The sequence below is a fragment of the Podarcis raffonei genome, chromosome 6 (assembly GCF_027172205.1).
Source record: "Podarcis raffonei isolate rPodRaf1 chromosome 6, rPodRaf1.pri, whole genome shotgun sequence".
NCBI lineage: Eukaryota > Metazoa > Chordata > Lepidosauria > Squamata > Lacertidae > Podarcis > Podarcis raffonei.
In genome coordinates, this window is record NC_070607.1 from 16,416,067 (window position 1) to 16,437,538 (window position 21,472).

The window sequence follows — 21,472 nt, forward strand, 5'->3', positions numbered from 1 at the left end:
CAGTTTGTGTACACACTACCATTTTATGTACATTCCTGGGTCGGAACTAAGACTTAGAATTATATAGAAACCTAGGTAACAGCTTGTATTCAAGCCTTATCCTAGACTGAAAGTTTATGACTTTTATCTTAACTCCCTCGCCCCACAATGAATGGCTTTGTGCCTTTGAGAGTTATTCGTATTAACCTAGGACTGTGGTAGATGATGTTGATTTTATTTTAAAATGCCTTGTATTTTGTCCTCATTCTATAGCATGTGTAATTAATTACAGTGCAGTGTAAAGAATTTGGGGGATTTTTGCAATGAGTCTGGGGGACATCAGCCAAATATGGCACCAAATATCATATTTATAGAATTCATTGGAATGTCAAAGTTGGCTTGGCAGTGGTAGTTTTTTTTTAAATAGGAATACTTGGTTAATCATGAAGTCTGTAAAAATCAGTGTCTTCAAATGTAGCTGAGGCATTGAGTGTTGACTTCAGGCAAGCCTCAGGTTAATACTGTCTTGCTCAGAAGACTCCCTGCCCTCCAGATACTGTGTAAGGGGTCATGTGAGGGGATATCCCCCTAATTCATGTCTTGGACACGTGTTTCTCATGTCTGGAAACAGAAGCACAGTAGTGGGAACACTAATGGCTGTTTCCATGCTATAGGTTCCAGTTGGATCATCAGCATAGACCCTTTTGGCTGATACTAACAATATGAGTTTATTGTTACAGAGTCTCCTACACAATTTTAACTAGCAGGGCTAATCACTGGCGAGTGAGCCTTGTTTTCACTGAAAATGGCATAGAAGAATGGCATCATACAAGAGACATGTCAGGCCCCAACATTTTTAACCTTATGCCAATAGTTGTGTATTTTGCATATTAAATCTGTATATATAGTCCTTAAGCTCAAGACATTTTCCTCTTGTTGTCTGTACAAATTGGCCATCCTTGTTTTGTCAGTTCGTTAAAACATTAGACAAAAATTAGGTATGAAGTGCCAAGATGACACAAGATGTTGCCACATGACAAAGTACCAGTGTTTTCTTAGTAGTGACAGGTTTTGTCTCAAATGTAATTCTGTCCTAAAATATTTGAGCCAAGTTTTGACCAAGTTATGAAATTTTGCATCCCACTTTGCCAGCTTTCTTATAGCAAGACTATTAATTTATATGAAACACAGAGACTCTTTAAAACTGGTGTTAGCATTACTGATCCCAGAAAATTACACATGAAAAATCTGTGTACTCTGTTAAATGACCCTTAGGCTAGTGGAAGGAATTTCATTTCATTGATACATGATTTCTTCAAATTGCCATGTATGTTTTTCATTACAATTCTGAATACCAAAATGAGAAGTCATTAACGGCAAAAATTGGGAGTAAATCCCTCTTAAAAAAGAAAAATAGTGTGTAATATTTGCGCAGTTAATTTTATTGGCACATAAAATAGCAATTGTACCACCAAACTGTGCATGCTTATTATTGCACATTAACACAAATATCTTGAGACCATCTTTCTCTAATCTCCCAGATTTTGAAAACTTCTTGATTAATACTTCCATCATAATATTATTTCCAAGAGTTAGATTTTTTCCCTTTTAAATTAAAAAAATAATTTTCAAACATCATTAAGTGCTTGGTGTTAAATATTGTCCTTCTCAAGCACATTTTTTTTCACTATACATGCTTTCAGCCTTTTCCCTTTTCTCTTTATTTTTTTATTTTTTTTACAAATTGCACATGGAATATTTTTAGGAGGAGGGTGCCTTCTAGTGAAGTTTACGATGCCGATACTTGCCCGCTTTTTCTTTTGCTGAGTTGGCACAGGCATTGTGCTTATTCTGTTGTAAATGATTCCAGTATTTGATCAGTTCACTAGGCTGGAACTGATGGGAGGTAATTAGGTGACTGTATTTACAGCTGGAATAAGAAACCCGCCAGTGATTGAAGACAAACTCGTTGGGTGGGGGCATGGGGTCAATTCGCAGCTTGGCAAGGCAGATGCCCACATATACATCCTCTAAGTGCAAACGTCTGATACTCAGTGAGACCTTAAATATTTTTTCCGCTAAATCTCCAGAAAACACATAGCCAGTCCCAGAGCAGAATACAGGGTACCGTTCACTCGGATATAGATCAGGCGGCATATACCACTTGCTATCCTTGTTCCGATTGGGTGCATACCCCCTCATTAGATAGCCCGTAAAGTATTTGTGCCGGAGAGGAAATTCTGGCTTCAGAAGCTTATGTATTAAATACTCTGTATTGACAAACATGTCACTGTCCGTTTTCATAACGTAGGGGACATTGGGGCAGTAGGTTGCCACCCAGTTCATCCCCATCAGTGTTTTGATGGTTAAGTTGTAGTAAGTATCTAAGTATTCTTGTTGGATAATATCGTGGTATTGCCTGCTTTCCTCCAGGATGGCTCTCTGAAGGTATCCATTCAGCTTAACGCTTAAACCCAGCAAAAAAATCCGAACAATTTGGATTCCAGGCGCCAAGCTCTCATTTCCCCAGGTTTGCCTTATAGCTTGTCGAGCTTCCACCTGCCCTGGTTCTGCAGCTATGAGCAGTATTAGAAAGGGGCTTTTCTCCTGGCATTTCCCAGGCTCGTTGATAATATACTTAAAGTGATATGACGTCGGATGTCCAGTGCCTCGCACGTTGTAAATGCTCCCATTGGCACTCAGTGTGTTCTCTAAACCAGTAACTCCTTGAGGCGACAGCTCCGTATTGTTGGAATTAGCCATCGCCTGCGGCCTGAGGGTCTGAGGAACTGCATCCTTCCAAATGGTCCTCAAAGAGCTGTGGTTTGTTTCTCCTCTCATCGATCTAAACCCCCGTGTAGTGTAAGCCACAGGGTTTTCTTTGAATCCACCCCTGCCAGGCAGCCAGTCATGGTGATTAAAAAACAGGAAAATAGCAAAAAGGAACACGAGGGAGAGTAAGCCAATGAAATGGGTGCGAAACAGGGACCGCTTGGTATTCCAGGTCATCTTGGCAAAGCAGCAATGCCTCCTTCTCCACTGAAGCATGTTGTAAGTATCCAGAAATGGGATGTGAGAATGATTGAAGGAAATGCTTTGTTTTCGGATCCACTGCTATTTCTTGGTGTTCATCTTCCGTTGTGGAAAGCTTGTTAGCGAATCACCAGCTCTGCAAAAGTGAAAGAAGGTTAGCAGACAAGCTTTCAAAGTTTGCCCTTCCAGTTGTCAGAAAAACTGCTAAACAAGAGGCAAAGCTGAATATTAGTAATCGCCATAAGACTTTTAATGTTCTTGGGGCTTTACAAGTCATAGCATCCAAGTTGTCTCGATTACTTACTCCCATTTAATAGGAGGGCAAGTTTTCGGAAGAGACTTGCCCCAAACCACATGATTGCACCTTCGAATCCATATTCCAACATCTTACCCAGTTTGCCATTCTAGTGCTTGTCTACATATGAAAAAAAGTGTTGCAAGGGTAAGGAGCAAGCCCTCAGTGTGAAGTGGTTTTCTATTCCTCTGGTTTCCAAACTTTATTTCTTTGTGAAATCACTCCAATGAATTCTATTAAACACATGTGTGTATATGCTATTGTTTGGAAGGATGCAATTCCTCAGACTTAAAGTACTTAAAAGGATTGGGGTGTGACCTATTGTTAAAAAAACAAGTTCATTTGCTGGGCATTTTTTATTTTAAAAGCAAGCCCTGAGTTGGTCAAGAAGATGAGTGACTCAGATTGGACCAGCGTACATCAAACGCATAACCACTGTGAGATTCCAAGGGAAGGGTCAAGTGTAAAGGTCTTGATACCAGATGGAAGGTTTATTGCTAGCAATTAAAACAGATTTGGTATGCGGTTGGTAGTATGGCTCGCAGTTGGAGGTCCTTTATGCAAAATGATTGTGGACTGGTCGTGGGACAGACAGTGCAAGGTTGATTGTAGCAGCGTTCCGTTAGTTACAGAACATTACTTGGCTTTTTTCCATTGGTCCCTGCTGTGTTCAGAAAGTCAGTGTGCCAATGCACCTGACAAAATTAATTTTCAGGGTCCAGTTACCTCACTGCTGCATCCTTCAGCATCAACCAACACCAAACACTCTGATTCACCTTTACTCCTCTTTTAGCCTTTCCCTCTAGCCTTTCCCACTTTCTTTACCTGATTGGTTGTGGTCAAGAAGTTGTGTTCTTAAAGGGACCATTTAGCTACTTATAGCTGTTCCAGTTCATTTAAGATATTGGGTATGTGTGTGCATATAAAACCAACTAACCTCTCTCTAACCCCACTGAAAGAAAGAAAAAGAAAAGAATAGTTACTTAGTATGAAATCAATAAACTCTGTTAAGATAATATATTTCCCCCCAAGATCCTTTCATTCATGAGCCCAAAACTGTAAGGTCGTGTTAGTTTAGAAGATGGTTGGCAGACTTTTTGCATGCTACAGATTATAACCCCAACTTTATAATACATTTCACCCTGCTATTCCCTATTGATATTCAAGAGCAGATTCAACATGGCAGTTTCATGATACTGCATATTAAAACCTGATCACACTGTCCTACAAATGAGCCTCTCATTTCATGGTATGAATTAATTTGTGGGTTTTTCCCCAATTAGTTCTAATTTGTTTCAAAATCTTAGGGTTTTGAACAGTGATAGAAGGATCATATGAAAAGAACATTTTTATGTAAATATGTAAATAATTTAATTTCTTTGCTATTTCTCAGCCAGTTTTTGGATTAATTTATTTTCAAAATTTAGTGATGTTATGCATGTGTAAAGACATCTTTAGGGTAAATCTTTCAATTTGGAAAAAAAATGACATTGAAATAGATAATGACATTAAATTATAAAGGAAGGTGGCTGGCACAAGCGTGTATTTAAATGTACAATTACATAAAAGTAAAACAGATATAGCATAATTTTAAATGAAAGGGGGAATTAGTGCCTCTAATTTCCAGTCAGCCAAATTAAGAAGCTCTCAGTACAGCATGGAATGCATTGCAAATATTTGAATGTCTTGATGGACGTACTAGTTGTCTTTCTGAACAAAACTCATCATATTAGCCACCACTAGGAGGAGCAATTGGGGGGTTTAGCCTTGAATTGTAGCAGTGCATCCGTCTAAAACTTGCATAGTTTCTGAGCTGCATGTTAAGGTCCTCCAAGCCATTTTCCTTGGAGCAAAAACTATGTTATGAATGACTATTAAAAAGGATTCTCTGGGCATATAAAGGACAAAATGTAGCTTTAAAACTGAGGCTCTGGGTAAGACTGGATAAAATACATTTGTAACAATGCAGTTATAATTATGAATAGCAGATCTCAGTACAACCATGCAAATACTACATTTTGATAGATTTTAAACAAATTGAATGAATCGCCGTATGTGAATCCTTGCTGGATCAAAAAATGGATTAACCACTTCAGCCACAATTGTTGACTGGTTCAGTTGTACTGAGCAATAGGGAAATGGAAATAAGAAATGTGTTGGACACATGAGAGAGCTGTCCTTAGCAATTCTTAATAGAGCATATTGTCTCCTTAAGGATTCTGTTTGGTGAAGCTTTTCTATATTTAGGATGTGTTTCACTGCTTGAACAGCCACAGCTTTTATTAGGAATGCACTTTAAAAAAGAGAGTTAATATTCTGTTGTTGGCAGTCACCATTTTTCTAAGCATGTCAGCCTGTTATAATCTGATGACTTTATTAAATGTTTAAGGAATTCTGGTAGCGTAATTCTAAGTCAAATTACATAAAGCATTTAGAATTATCCAAGCAGAACTTTATTTCTGTTAGTAAAAAGGAATGTTCTAATATAATTTAGTTATATTAACTTGATTATGTTATGCTATTATTTAATAAACTTGCAATGGTGCTCAGTCTCCTGTAATACGTTATACTTTCACCAGTATGTTGGAATGTTACACTAAATCATATAGGTCATATATACGTATAGATTAAAATTTTGGGTTCTTGGCAAAATACAAAATGTCCATGGCTGGGGACCAAAGGACTGTGTGTACCATATCACACAGTCACTGTTTTCAGAGCCCCTGGTGTCCCCTAATATCTACTTCTGAGGGTCAGGAGAAATGAGGTGGGGGATGAAAGCTGTGGAAGTGTAGTATAAGCTCCCCCCTCATGCACACGTGCACAAATGCACACACATGCACACGCCTTCCACTCACAAATGGGCCTCTTGGGATTCTAGCCTATATTTAGAAGAGTAAAACTTGTATATTGGATTCCTCATTGAGTTTCAGTTCCTCATGCTCACAGTGAATTGCTAACATATTGGCTTGTATGTTCTAGATGGTCATATATTCTTTAGTTTTGGGGAGTCTACTCTTAGTTGGAAGGAACAAATAAGAAGGGGAGCTTTAGATCTGGTGGGCTGTGCAGAGCAAGTGAGTATAACTGTATTATCCAGGGCCTGATAACAGTCTTGACATATCTGCATTAATACTTTTACAGAAGGGGGGGGGGGAGAGAATGGTCAGTAGTAATTTTAAAATCCTAACCAGCTCTAGTGAAAACCCATGGCATGCACACTCCTAAGTTTTTGAGTGAGCTTTGTTTAGAATTGTATGATTGTTGTATAATTATATTTTCTATAATGTTTCAACAAAGCTATCAGCATTCTATTTTTCATATTGCTATAAAATTCACATCTGATTGTGTCACATTTTCTCTTCAAAGCAGTCTTTTTAAATCAGGCTTTCTCCATACTTATGCTAGCTTTATTGCATGTTAGTTTTGCCTGGGGCAAAGAAAGAACCATTATGTTTAACACTTAAAATATTTAGTATCATTTGTTGGGTAGATTTTGGAAGGGAAGCACTCAGGCACTAAAGGACCATTAGGCAGTTGTAGATGCAGGTCTTAATTTTTTACTGCAGATAAGTAACTTGAGATTCCTGTCAGTCCTTTCTCAGTAAGCATTCCAAACAAAACTACCAATCTTGGAAATGATGGGATTTTGGTTGTGCTTGCTGCTTTGTAACCGTTAAACAACCCAAATGTCACATGCTGCAAAGAACTTGGGCATACACCCCATTTTGAAGGAAACAGGCTACTATATTGTGGTTTCCTTGTGAGATTCTGTTGGATGTCTGCATTACTTATGGCATCCAAATGATTGTGATGCTTTTGCCAGAAGCTCAAATCACTGCCTTTCTTTGGGGGGGGGGTGTGACTGATAATATTAATCAAATAGCACTCTTCTTGCATGTTAGGGAGTAGGTAGTATTGAGCTGGTAGCTGGACTGCCTCGTCTGTTTTGATGGTTCTCAGTGTATGTCACATCATAGCTATTTCACTGGTGATCTTAGATTACAGTAGGTAAGGATTAAATCTGACCTATTTTGATTATCTGATCATTTTGTAAAACCAGGGGATGTAAAGTTAAATTTCTCAAACCTAGACAATCGCTACAGAGAACTACATTATCCCTCTTAATCCCTCTCCTTCTCCCCCTCCTTTCCCAACCCTCCCCAGCCTTCACATTTGAGTATAAGTGACAGATTTATTAACAGATAAGTGTAAAGACAATGACACCCTTCTAAGCTGAATGCAAGAATAGCTCTTCCTAGATTTTTTTGATTTTTTCAAAACCCAACATCCATGGAAGCATCAGCCTCGGCTTCTGTAAATTTGGAGCGGTGGGAGTCGGCACTTGGTATGCCACTAACAGCACATGCATTTGAATGAAATATGCAATGATCTGACATACCTTCCTTTGTCAAGCCATTTGTGGTGAGAGGATTATGCCCACTGCAAGTAGTTTTGGCACGCCATCCCTTCAGCCAAAAAGATGCTATCGGCCATGCGCACATCTCTCCTCCAGCAGCCTGCTGCCTGCGACTGCTTTTCACAGTATCCAGTGTGTCCATCTGTATGCTTCCTGCTCCGCTACCTTCCCTGCTCACCAGCGTGTTCGCCTTGATTTTTCTCCGGTCATCTTTCAAGAGACAGAAGCAGCATTTCTTGCATCCATTCCGACTGCTTTTGTCTGCTTCTGACAATGGAAGCATTGACGCTTTTACAGTTGGTGTTTCCCTTGCTGGACAATGCAGTGCTCTGTTTTCTCTTCAGTATCCATATTTCTAGTGGCGATGCCAGGCAGAACAGCATGAGCTAGAAGCTGGAACTGTTGGCTTGCATTTGATAACGGGATTTACCCCTCTTCCTTCATTGTTGCTAGGCAGTAACCGAAAGGGATGAAGCGAGGGGTGGGGGAAAAGCTTTTAGCTTAAGGTTTTGTTCAGCAAAATCCAATCCATAGTTCTTCAGCTGCTGCACAGGCAAGCAGCAGTTTAAATGTGGGCTTTGACAGATGCTGTCTTCTGACAGAGCAGAATTTCACGTCATTGCTTGGCTGGGTCCCACGTGATGGTTTGCATTCATTTGGACTAAATCCGAAGGCAGGCAGAGAGCTTAGTGCTCTTGCTTCTGTTCAATAAAGGATACACATCTAGTGCCAGTGCAGCACTGGATGAATAAAATGAAAGAAGGTGGTCATGATGGTGATGCACGTTCATTGATGTGTGTATTCCCCCCCATTACCCTCCTTTATCTTTTGTACTATATCTTAGCACTCTCTAAACGTTTCTTAATGTTGGGTGTTAGCTTATCTTAATTCAAGCACATCGCTGCATTGCCTAAGAACTACAAGCTGTTTAATATAGTGTAGCATTCCTCAGCTGCTGTTGTTTTTTAGTGAATAGTATGCCACAACTTAAAATAGTAATAAAAGCCTCTACTTTCTCTGACCCCTTCAGGGGAACTTTGTGATGATGGATTAGTTAGCAGCCTTTTTAATCTGTTTGTTACTCCATCACATTGTAATTTTATCAGGCATAGAATCATTGATTCAGCACTGCAAAATCAGGGAAGGAGAACCATCAGATTTTCTATTCTTGTCTCTCCTAATACATACCACTCTACTTGGGTGCTCTTTGTGCAGGCTGCCTTGTCCAGATCTCTGCTCAGCAACCTCTTTTTTTATGCCAAAGCTTGTAAATTCCATATCAAACGTATGTACAGTGCATCATATATGGGATTAAGAAGCTGAAGACAGAATATGTAGTTGCTAGAGAACTGTATGCCTCAGATGTGCTTCAGACTTTGCTTAAATTGCTTTACAAAATTGGTTTACCTAAGAAATAGTAGCAAAACTTGGAATTTTTTGTTAGCTGGCGTTTACTTTTTAAAAAGAAGTTACTTGTTGCGAAGGACCACTAAAATGTGGGAAGTACCATAGGAGTAAAATAGGTCTGTAAAAGCTGATTACCCAAGATCAAGGAAAGTTGACAAGAAGCTATGAAAGTCATCTCTGGAGAATGAATTCTAATCATCTGATATTGACGAAGAAACTTTAGGAGCATATTCTTTCTCTCTCTCTCTCTCTCTCTCTCTCTCTCTCTCTCACACACACACACACACACACACACACACACACTAAAGCAAGTCTTTCTCTTTGATTGATTTATTTTTATTTATTTATTTATTTATTTATTTATTTATTTATTTAATTTCTATACAGCCCTTCATCCGAGGATCATAAGGGGGGGTTGACAATATAAAAATTCAAAAAAATGCACAACATATTAACAACTAAAAACAAAACCCCCCCCCATTTAAAAGGCCATAGATGCTTTAATTACCCAAAGACCTGGCTTGGAAACCATGCCTTGTGAGGAACTGTTGAAGGAACTAGGTATGTTTAACCTGGAAAAGAGGAGACCGAGAGGAGATTTGATAGCCATCTTCAAATATCTCAAGGGCTGTCACAAAGAGGGAAAAATCTTGTTTTCTCCTGCCCTGGAAGTAGGACTCAAACCAATGGCTTCAAGTTAAAAGAAAGGAGATTCTGACTAAACATCAGGAAAAGCGTTCTGACAGTAAGAGCTGTTCAACAGTGGAATGGTCTCCCTCGGGATGTTGTTAAATCTCCTTCCTTGGAAGTTTTTAAGCAGAGGTTGGATGGCTGTCTGTCATGGATGCTTTAGTTGATATTCCTCCAATACAGGAGGTTGGGCTATATGATCCTTGGGGTCCCTTCCAATTCTACAATTCTGAGATTTCTGTCTATAGTGTATTATCTTCAATCCGCCCCTCCCCATGAACCACAGGGGCCAGATATCTGTGGCTGCTGTTTCCTTTTTGTTTTTATAATGAAAGCTTTCTGAATTCCCATCTAGCTCATCACAGATGTAGAGATAGCCCATGGTTAATTGGAACTAGAAGTGACGATGTGAATTCCTGAATATAGGAATTGGGGGTCTGTTGCCCACCCCTTTCCTGTGTTATAGGTGGGACAGGTGCCGTGAATAAATGAAGATGCTTACTTTGCCACTGCCTTTCCACTTCTCTTTGTAAAACTGGCATTCATGTAGCTTTTCTTCAGCAGAAAACCTCCTCGATGTTTTTATAAATAAATAAAAAGGGGGAAATTAACTCTGCCTTTATCTTTCCAGTCAACCCAAGGAAGCTATTGTCTTGTTCATTAAAGTTTTCATTGTGTTGGGGTCATTGAGACTCTAATGCTTTAGATGTATAGTGTTTCATTTTCCCTTCATTCAATGTACTTGGGCTCTGATTGACCCCAATAAACTTTAAATGTAGAAGAATACTGACTGAAGTAACAGAGTTGAAGCGGAGAGTTTTTCATGGTTTCCATACCCTTTGATTTCAGTTGTGACCCCAATGTATGAGAGGGTTTAATTTGCAATGAATCTGTTCCTTTGAAGGGAGCTGCTTTTTTAAAGAATGGGTTTGTTATCCAACACAATATGTATGTGCATGTTTCAGGAATAGAATATTCTTTTGCCTCAAATAATTGAGCTCACTAAGGTGAGTGTTGGTAGCAGAACAGTGATATAACCTTCAGGCAATATCTAAATAAGAATCAATGTTTAACAAAGCTGTGTATTTTGATTATAATCTGCTGGTACGCTTTTTGTTAATACTGAGAAATGCACAGCTCTCTCAAGCACACCAGCAGATTATCTGAAAAGCAAGAGAGAGATAGAATAGTTTGCTTTCCTATTTTAAAAAGAAAATGGGCTGTTAGTATTGTTTTCTTTAGCTTGCATGAATTTAGACAGTCCACTGAAAATGTTACGTTGTCCTAAATTTTCAGGAATGACATTTGTAATGCTTATTTTTACTAAATGGCCCATTTGCATTGAGCTGTTCCTAGAGATTATATCCTGGGGATAGTTTAGGGCATGGTCAGATGATCGCTTGTTGTTAATAACTATTGCGGAGTGCAACTGTTCTATTTTAGGAATATTCAAATGCCCTTAAGTGATAGTCAAAGTATACACTGCCTCAAATCCCACAGTAGTTCTGGGGCTTCTTGAAGTCATAATTTGTGTGAAAGTGACCACAGTCTACTTTCGTATATAGCATTCGTATATAGCGAGTTGCAGCTGCGTGTTAGAAATTATTGGTGGTATCAAATTTTGCACAAGTGGAAGGCAAGCTTACAAAGAGGGTCTTTTCCTTTCCCTCATCCCCCTTGCAACCCTGCGTACCCTCCAAAAAAAGCCTCTGCATAGTGTGTGCCCTACTAAACATTCTGGGTTGTATAGTATGGTTCTGCAATGGCAGAAGAAACCAAACAGAAAACACTTGTGCTCTGCTGGCATAAGATTCCCTCCCAATCAAGCCGTGTATAAATGTTATGAAATAATTTAATATTTCCCCCCACAAATTGCATCCTAATTGTATTTGAACCAAACAAATCACAAAAGAGTAAGCCAAATTTTTGCTTCTTGGCAAGCAGGGCCGGCCCTATGTTAGGCAGAGTGAGGCAGTCACCTTAGGCGGCAGATACTCTGTCTGTTCCTCCGGAGGCCCCAGCTCTGTCTCCTCTGTTGCCCATGACCTCTCCTGGGCTGCTTGATCTCTAGGCTGCTGCCTCAGGTGTGGTGGAGAATGTTATCCAGCCACAAAGGATGAAGTGAGATTCGACCGCCAGTCCAGTCAGCTTCTGTAAATGAATTTGGGAAGGGGTGCCACCTTGTCCTTTGCCTCAGGCATCAAAAGGTCTTAGGCCGGGCCTGTTTGAAAGTGTTCTTCATGTAATTTTTACAATTGCATCTCTTTTGTTCTCATTGTCAAGGCAGAGGTGTAGCCTCCTAAACATTTAATATAGTGCAATGTTTGTTGTTGTTTTTTCCTTTTTAAAGCAGAAAGTATTTTTCAGTGATCCATTGGGGCAGCAGCAGGTAGGTCAAACTGATGATATCCTTCTAGCGGAGAGACTTTAATCCAATAAGATTCTCATTTTCCAAGTGTTGGCTAGAGCTCTTCTTGAGGGAATCCAGTAATCATGACAATTGAACAACAAAAATAGTTGTTTTTCCTCATCCAACTTCAGCCCAGTTAGGGTGCGCAGGCTAGCAGAGTAAGCTTGTCCAACACATTTCTTCTAGGGAAACAGCTGTGTGACTACAGAGCTGCAGTGAGCACCCTAGCCCCTCAAGGAAAGAACGTTATAGTGTGGGACTTGAATGCAAGAGAATGGCTTTAGATTTTAAGGGACAATTGCGACAAACCAAGGGAGATTATAATTTGGATAGGAAGTATGAGGGACCACTTGCTTGTGCCTCATCCTGCTTAAAGTACCTTGTGTTTTACAGTCTTTGTTTATATAGCACCATTAAACGATTTTGTCAAAGTATGAAAAAATGGTTTCATTAGTACAGTGGTACCTCGGGTTACAGACGCTTCAGGTTACAGACTCTGCTAACCCAGAAATAGTACCTCAGGTTAAGAACTTTGCTTCAGGATAAGAACAGAAATTGTGCTCCAGTGGCATGGTGGCAGCTGGAGGCCTCATTAGCTAAAGTGGTGTCTCAGGTTAAGAACAGTTTCAGGTTAAGAACGGACCTCTGGAACAAATTAAGTTCTTAACCAGAGGTACCACTATATAGAACTTGTGAGCTTTTTGTTGAGCTGAGCATATCTGTCTGGCAGATCCCTAGTTATTTGTAACCATAAAGAATTTTGTTTCTAAACTACTTCCTCAGCAGCTATTCCAGCTGGTCACCAGAAAGGCAATTATATAACTATAAGAATTGGACCTGAATTCGCTTATTTTCCTTGTCCCTCTCCTTTCCTTTTTCCTTTTGTATTGTGTCTTTCATCTAAATTTTAAGCCTGCGGGTGGAATTGTTTGTTAATAATCTCTGTAGTACTTCCTAAGGGATGATAATAAATTGGGGACCTATTGCTGCAAAGTTGCGAGAAGCATATTCTGAAATATTCACCCTTATTATTTTATGCACGCTACTGTGAATATTCTATCTATTTTCAATATTTTCAAGTTCCCCATGACATCCAAACCAGGAAACTGTGGTTTATTTAAACTCGTTAGTGATGGTAGATCAGAATCTGAAACCTCAAAATGTGGTTTGTTCTAACAGCCTATTGAGTTTGCATGTCATGGGGAACTGTGGTTGGTTTAAAATTGAAGCTGGAGCGTCTTATCTCCTCTTCGTTAAGTGTAGAACAGGAGGGGGAGCATGTCTGAACAGTCTTTGTTTCTGTTATTTATAGAACAATAAAATCTGATTAGATTCCTACTTACTCAATAAGCAAAATGATAGTATCTTGGCCACACAGAGACATTTCAAAACTGATTCTTGTATTCATATTTTAACATTGCCCTTGGTTACTCCGTAACCAAGTCAAAGAATCATTTTCCAAGGCAGAATAGATTTGTATTTTAAAAATTCTGGTCCAGTACCTGTGTTTAAATAGCAAAATACATGCCCGACAATGTTGAGTGCAAATGGCATGTGTACAAAGTTAAGTTGCCAAGTTTGTCCACAGAAAACATGAAACAAGCAGTTGAGGAAGGATTGAAATTTTGCCTCTGTGTTTATTGCATTGAAGCCCAGTCATATAAAAGCATGCAAACCATTCACAAGCAATGGTGACCTCTGTCTTTTACAGGCTGGTGTTTTTTGTACAAGTTTAAAAACTCTTTTAACGATAGTCAGCCTTTACTACTGTTTACTTCTCTATTTTTTAGTTCTATTGCTGTGCCAATTTGTCTGAGCTGTAGGTGTGCCATGTGTACATGGTAGTTAATGACTGCAAGTGAGTGGCATTTGTTTTCTTATCGTAAGGTTTGCCTGAACTGAATGTAAAAACAAATTACCCCTATCCACAATGACAATCTAGGGATGGCCACACGTGTCACTGTTGCCTTCCTTATTTTCCTTCCCAGCAAGTTGTATCACTTAAACGTATTGTTCACTTTCTCATTTGTTGATAAACAGTAAACAAAGGCACAGTGGTATTTACTATGAGGATTCACGCTGTGGCGTTGAGCAATAATGGATGAAAGATCAACTGAGCAGTTTGCTTTGAGATTGTCAAGTTTTTTTTATTATTCTTAGCTGAGCATTTTCTCCTGTTATCAGTATAGTAAATAATTTTCTTGTCTATTATCAGTATTGTAAGTAAATAAACCGAGTTTCTGTAAATGGGAGGTCAAAGTGAAGTATGCATCAAATAGTTATCTTTCATGATGTTTTTAAGAGTTACTCCAAGTAGGTTTGGTTTTTGTGCTGTTACATTATCCTAGCACTGAGCAGCTGAGACAGTTCAGCATCATTAAGTAATGCCTCCCCAACTCTTCTAGAGAAAGCGAAGGATCCTGTTGATTTAGGTAGGGGTCAGCAACCTTTTTCAGCCGTGGGCCGGTCCACCATCCCTCAGACCATGTGGGGGGCCGGACTATATTTTGAAAAAAAAATATGAACGAATTCCTGTGTCCCACAAATACCCCTGAGATGCATTTTAAATAAAAGGACACATTCTACTCATGTAAAAACACCAGGCAGGCCCCACAAATAACCCAAATATACATTTTAAATAAAAGGACACATTCTACTCATGTAAAAACATGCTGATTCCCACACTGTCCGTGGGCCAGATTGAGAAGGCGATTGGGCCGGATCCGGCCCGGGCCTTAGGTTGCCCACCCCTGGTTTAGGTTCTCTCCACAACAGTTCTCTTTTAGGCCATTGAGTGCTAATTTACATATATGTAGGCTAGTTCCCTTTATGGACTTACTTCAAGGTTCAGCATTACTTGCAAAGCTATTCTGGCTACCTTTTTTTGCCTTGCACCACCAAATGTGGTGGTGATGATTAAACCCTCACTTTCGGGGCACCCCAGAGAGTTTTTGAAACGATGTAACTCCTCACCCAGACGCGGGTGGCGCTGTGGGTAAAAGCCTCAGTGCCTAGGGCTTGCCGATCGCATGGTCGGCAGTTCGAATCCCCGCGGCGGGGTGCGCTCCCGTTGCGCCTGCCAACCAGCAGTTCGAAAGCACTCCCGGGTGCAAGTAGATAAAGTAGATAAATAGGGACCGCTTACTAGCGGGAAGGTAAACAGCGTTTCCGTGTGCGGCTCTGGCTCGCCAGAGCAGCGATGTCACGCTGGCCACGTGACCCGGAAGTGTCTCCGGACAGCGCTGGCCCCCGGCCTCTTGAGTGAGATGGGCGCACAACCCTAGAGTCTGTCAAGACTGGCCCGTAGGGGAGGGGTACCTTTACCTTTACCTTTAACTCCTCACCCAACACACGACACTTCATGCATCATGTACTTTTTTCTACAATAAAAGGCACAAACGTTCGGGGGTGGTTCGTACCTCCACCCACCCCAGACCCCTCCAGATTTTGGTGGCATTATCCTCTCCTTGTGGCAGGTTCCTCCTGAATCATCAGATGATTTCATGAATTTTGAACTCTAGTCCCATATTTTTATTCTTGTGAAGGTCAAGAAATTGCCCCACGGGTGTATGGAAGGGGCGTTCCCCTCACACAGCGCAACCTTGTGATTTGTACAATCCTTCCCCACCAAACTAACTCCAGCAGTCCTTGGTGGTGCTTCATGCTTGTCACAAATACTTCTCTCACATTCTGTAAGGAACTGTGACTTTTATGAAGCTTTCATTCAGCACAGCAGGAGAAAGGAGGCTAACCTGCAGCAGCACTGAACATTTCAAAGAGAGAGAAAATTAAACTCTTATTCAGCAGTATAGTGGTTTCTATGCCACACTTGCATGCATTGCTTAATAATATAAGAGGATAGAAAAAAATGTTTTTAAAGGGGAGAAAATAGCGCTGACCAGAAACATCAAAGTGGGCTTTGATCTGTGGAGATATTAATTATAGTGACAGCATCATGTATGTGCCAAACTGCATAAAAACCTATAAAGGCAGGATAGTGGTTTCCTTGTATATATTTACACTGGGGTTTTTTACTGGTCATTATGGTTCCTTTTGCTATTGTTCTTCTCTCTATTGTCTAATATTCTCTCTAGATGATTAATACTTAAATCTCCTCAGACCGATTTCTACCTTCCTTTGGCCCTGACTGGTTGCTTTTTCCTGCTACTTCTAATATTTGCATTGGGTTTGTTTAAAATGTACTTGAATGTCATTCAAATGGCAGTTTTCTGTGTGCCCATTATAAAACTAGAAAGTGCCAATGACTGAATAAACTTTTGGTCTCCCTTTGAGTCTTCTGTATTTGCAGCCAGTGAATGAATCGATCCTTTGTTTCTCTCTGGGTGCCATTAGCCCCAGTTATATTATTTCAACAGTGGTGTGAGGGTTGCATTATTTTGCGCTTCCAAATTGGTGTGCATCCCTGTTGCATGATCAACTGTAAAACAACAACAGTAACAAAACAAAAAAATGCAACATCACAGAAGAGCAACCAGAGCCTAGGTCCGAAATGAAATTCCTCATATGTCCAATTCAGATTAAGCAGTCCCCCCCCCCATCTTTAAAAACCATTAGTAGGAGAACAGGAATTCTCTCTAAGCTTGATTACTCCCTTTCTAACCTCCTTAACGTGCACTGATAAAATGGTTTGATAGTGTGTGGGGAGATAGTGATTGAGGGCTGGTTAATATGGCAGTTTTAGTACTCTGGTGATGGACAGGAAGAAAAGAGAAGGAATTGGAGAGGGGCAGGTGGAACTGGCTGGAAGTAAATGGTTTTAAGATATTTTCCTTTAAAGTTATGCCCAAATGAGCCAAGACAGTCATTACACAAGGCCACCTAAGAGTACCCTTCCCTGAGCACATATTGCTGACAGGATGTGCAAAACAGAATGGACAAGGCCAGCTAAAGAGAAGAATTCCTTCTGGTGATGAACAAGCTTTATTCTCTGCCAGAAGAGGTCACAGAAAATCTTACGTTGCTGTGGGTGGCGCCTCCCATGGCGCCATTGACATCCACTGTAGCTTTCCTGTGACAAGAGTAGAGGTTTTGAAGTCTTCTACAATCTGTTGTGTCTCAGTCACAAGTCTGGTATGTCAGTGGCCCAAAGAATTGGCGGAGATGGAAAACACACTGAAAACTGTGATGACAATGGAAGATTGTTCTCTCAGCCGCCCTAATTTATCCTTTGATGTGGTTCACCTGGAGTCACTGGTTATGGCTGGCAACATGGTGGCATGAATAAATTTGTGGGTGAAAATCTAGGATGTTGACTCCCAGATGACAAACTAGCTACCTCTGCCTAATCAGACAGTGCTGTTTAGTGCATCCCTTGAGCGAGTTCTCATCAAATAACAGGAGGGAGGAGAAATGTAAATCCCAGCAGCCAGTTCAGATTTTTGCACCTACAGCCAGGGACTGGAGGAGTCGGGTGCAAGTGGAACCATTCCAGAGGATCCATATGAAGCCCCCACTCTGCATTGCTCAGTGCATCTCCCTCCTCCATCTTCTCCAATGGTGTGAAGCATTTCTCTTCTTTGTGCAAATTGGCACCAGACCACGTTCAATGTTTGGATTCAAGTGATGGTGCCCCATGGACTGGGGTTTGTCAGCTCATTTCATTGCCTCACCAAAATTAAAGAAGCCTGTGAAGCATCAGGCAGTTTTAGGAGTCCTTTGACATATATGGAGATCCAAGAGAGAACCTGTCCCACAGAGGTACTGAGAGGTGCATTGCATTATTTTCTGGGTGCCCCACAGTAATGGGAGCATGAAGGCCATTCTAGCTTTGAAATGGCTCAACACATTCCTTCTTGAGCAGCACTTCAAAATGGAGACTCTCATATTCATTGTAGGAGCAATATCAGACCAGGACTTCTTGAATCCTAATGGATTTGTCGAAAGTTTGCTTTCACATTCCCATCAGGTCCAGCTTGCTTACCACACCCTCCTGCTTCCAGTATAAAGTCATCCTGTTTAGGTTGACTTCAGAGTCTCCATAGAGGTCAACCTAGCAGTCCCAGTCACAGCAACATTTGTTGGGATGGGCTGGCCACCTGTCTGTTATGGGAGCCTCGGTGCATACCTTTGCTGAACATTATCTTACTATATAATAGAAGCACCACCACACTTTTCATTGGCTGTTTTCCAAGGTTCTAAAGGCATAAATGGGCTTAGGCTGTTGTGATAGAACAGTGTGATTGGGCATGATTTCTTTCACGTGTTCTTACATATTTGTATTCTTCCAGATAGAGGCAGTCAATAATATTCAAAGCAGGTAGTTGAAAGGATTAAATGATTTTAACCTAAACATAAGTTCCCACTCTTAAAAATCCAGTCTCCCAATTTCCCCACTTCCCATCTAGCAACTCTTCACAATTAAGGGCTGCAGTCCTAATTTAATTTTCTCAGGAGTAAGCTCCATTGAACCCCATAGAAAGTCACTTCTGGGTGCCCATGTTTAGGATTGCACTTTAAAATGCCACATGAGAGGTGGCCCACCTGCTCACCTGCCACCTTCCCCATGTATGTATGTATGTAGTATGTATGTATGTAAATAATATAAGCTTAGCAGGGGTTCAGGGCAGGCAGCAACCATAAAGAGAGGACCCAGGATGTGCAGTCATATTTTTCCTGCCTTATCCACAGGGTTGGGGGGTAGTGTACTGGGGATGGGGGAGCCCAGTCAAAGTGTGAGTATTTTGACCACCACTGACGCCACCATTCTCCCCACCCCCTCTGTCCAAACCAATGATTTTTGTTTTAAAGCATGAAAATACTTACCCTGTCATCTGTGGTTCAGACTACATACCACATTCTCCAATTGTATCTCTCTCTCTCTTTCTCAGATGGTGATAGTTCTCAAAATAAAGTAATATGCAAAAACACTGCAGATAGCTTTGACTGCAACCAGTTGGATGCCTGTCTTGTTCTGGGACCTTTCTGCCCAGGGGGGAAAAAAACACTGCTCATTCTCACAGCCTTGTGCATTATGACTGGCCACAAGTCATCCATACCCTCCTCCTCTATAAACATTTTATGGTCTTGGTTTTGTAAAGGGAGGGTGAGGCAAAACGGCTAGTTCTGAGAAGCAAGACACCCTAGTAAACGTGCTGATATATCACATGTTGTGCTTACCTGCTTGCTTTTATTCCCTGAGAAGAGAGGATACAACCTTGACCCTTGTACTAATTTGCTATTGGATATGTGTTTAAAAGAGTGGATTGACTGATTTGAGAAGACTGATAGAAACTAGTTGGAGAGCAATGCTTCTGTGTACCTGAAATTAGAAGCATGGAAACAATGTGAAAGACAGAGGGGGCACAGAATTCTTTGAGGGCCCCAAGTGAGATATCTCCACTGCAGGGACCTAAAAGTGTCCCACACTGAGTGAGATTTAAAGTGTCCCTTCCTTTAAATCTCTCTCAGACATTTACTACAGACGCACACTGAACATCCCTCCCATTCATATATTTCCTTTCTTTCTTTCTTTACCTCCTCTGCACCTCTGCAAATACCCCAGCCACTTACATGCCCTTTAACCCCATAAACGTCCACCTCAGCCTCCTCCAACTCCCTGTCCTCTCTATAGCTTTCTCCTCCCGCCATCACTGGAGGCTGAATACTCTCTCATGCACACCTCCCTTCCTCTTATTCCTCCAAATATCTCATTCTCTCCCAGCCTGTTCTACTTGCCCCTCCCCAATCCCTTTGCTTTCTCTCTGGCCTATTATCAGAGAACTAAAACTGTTGTATTAACCTGTCCTTTTGTGCTTTCCTCCCTATCCGTTCCCCAGTCACACTGTTTTCGCAGAGCAACCTCACACCTCACCTGCCTTTAGAAGCTTGGAAAAAACAGCCAAGGAAAACAGAGTGATGGCACTCCTCTGGCAAGCTCCAAAATTAGAAATCCCTACATGCCTTTACTGCTTTGTCCCACAAGTCTTTGAACGAAACAAAAACAAAAAATCATGCTCTTGTAGGATGTTTACTGCCCTTCTGGGATTTGAATCTTGTCTGGCTTTTCAAAGCCCACAAGCCTCTCCTTGCACATGCATTCAAACAAGAAATAAACAGACCCTTAGGCAAAGTAATAAGTATTGCATGAAACACTACCGTACTTATCAGCATGCACAAAGAATAAAGGTTCCGTTCTGTCTAAAACCTTAGCAGCAGAGACTGGGAGGGTTGACAAAGACACAGACCTGTCCATTTTTTACCTCAGAAGAATGCTAATGCAATTTCTTAATGTCCATCATGCATTGTCATGGTGTTGTTATCTATCGAGTTTATTTATTTGATAAAAATTTGTGTGTCTCTTGATTGGAAAAGAAAGAGAAAACAGCTGAATCGGCCAAACCGTTGCTGCTCAGCTAGTACCCATCATCAGCATCTTACATAGTGAGCTCTGTTGCCATGGAGACAAATGGTGGGACCTTTTCGTATCCCTGCTTGGTTAGATGCCACATCATCCTAGGATGGAGAGCAATAGGCCAAGGGTGTGTGTGTGTGTGTGAGAGAGAGAGAGAGAGAGAGAGAGAGAGAGAGAGGGAGAGAGAGATGGTACTGGAAACTAAACTCAGAAGCTAAAGTCATGGTTTGGGGATCTTGGAAACTTAATGGGGAGACAAGATCTGTTGGAGTGTTGTTTATATGTATAAATAAAACTGAATCCTAAAGACAGCACGGTCTCCATTGACCTACATTCCCAGGAAACGGAACCCTGGGGTAAGCACTGGAACGCCTGGGGTTTCTTGTCGCTTGGGTGCGCGCAACAAAGGACAGAAGTAATTCTCCTCTCCTTGCCTTGAAGTTCTGCATTTAATCCCCATCCCTCTGCCTTCATGACAGTGGCTCTCTTCCTTGCTGCTGGCATAAGCTTCTGTCTAGCTTAGAAGCGCTCAGTTGTCACCTCATTCAGCTCATGTGGTCCTGGCCGAGAGAACAGCCTCAGGCTCCGTTCTCTCTGTCCTTCCTTTCACCCTCCATTCCCATAGCTCTGCTGGTGCCAGGAAAGGACGAGGAAGATCGAGCTAGACTGCTGTGAGCAATGCCAAGAACTGACAGTGAATGTCTAATGGCAGCAGGAAACGGCGTGGATGCAGTTTTTGTGGCTTGTTCTGCATCTGAACCTGTACACATGAAATGAGACAGTGTTGTCCAAATGCCTTTATTGGTGTTTCATGAATGTAGGCTTTAAAAACAAAACACTTCCACTGAGTTGAGTTGATTGCATGCA

The 21,472-nt window shown here is 41.0% G+C and overlaps 2 protein-coding genes across 2 annotated transcripts in view; one reads left to right on the forward strand and one right to left on the reverse strand.

Annotated features, from left to right (window-relative positions):
- CDC73 (cell division cycle 73) overlaps positions 1–21,472 on the forward strand; it is a 116,207-nt gene that overhangs the window by 71,057 nt on the left and 23,678 nt on the right. The gene's annotated exons all lie outside the window — the stretch shown is intronic.
- On the reverse strand, positions 1,401–19,125 carry B3GALT2 (beta-1,3-galactosyltransferase 2). Its single transcript, XM_053391448.1, has 3 exons — positions 19,018–19,125; positions 7,710–8,467; positions 1,401–3,148 (listed from the first exon to the last, which is right to left on the reverse strand). Exon 3 carries the CDS (start codon positions 3,025–3,027, stop codon positions 1,759–1,761), a length of 1,269 nt encoding a protein of 422 aa, XP_053247423.1. The 5' UTR covers positions 3,028–3,148; positions 7,710–8,467; positions 19,018–19,125; the 3' UTR covers positions 1,401–1,758.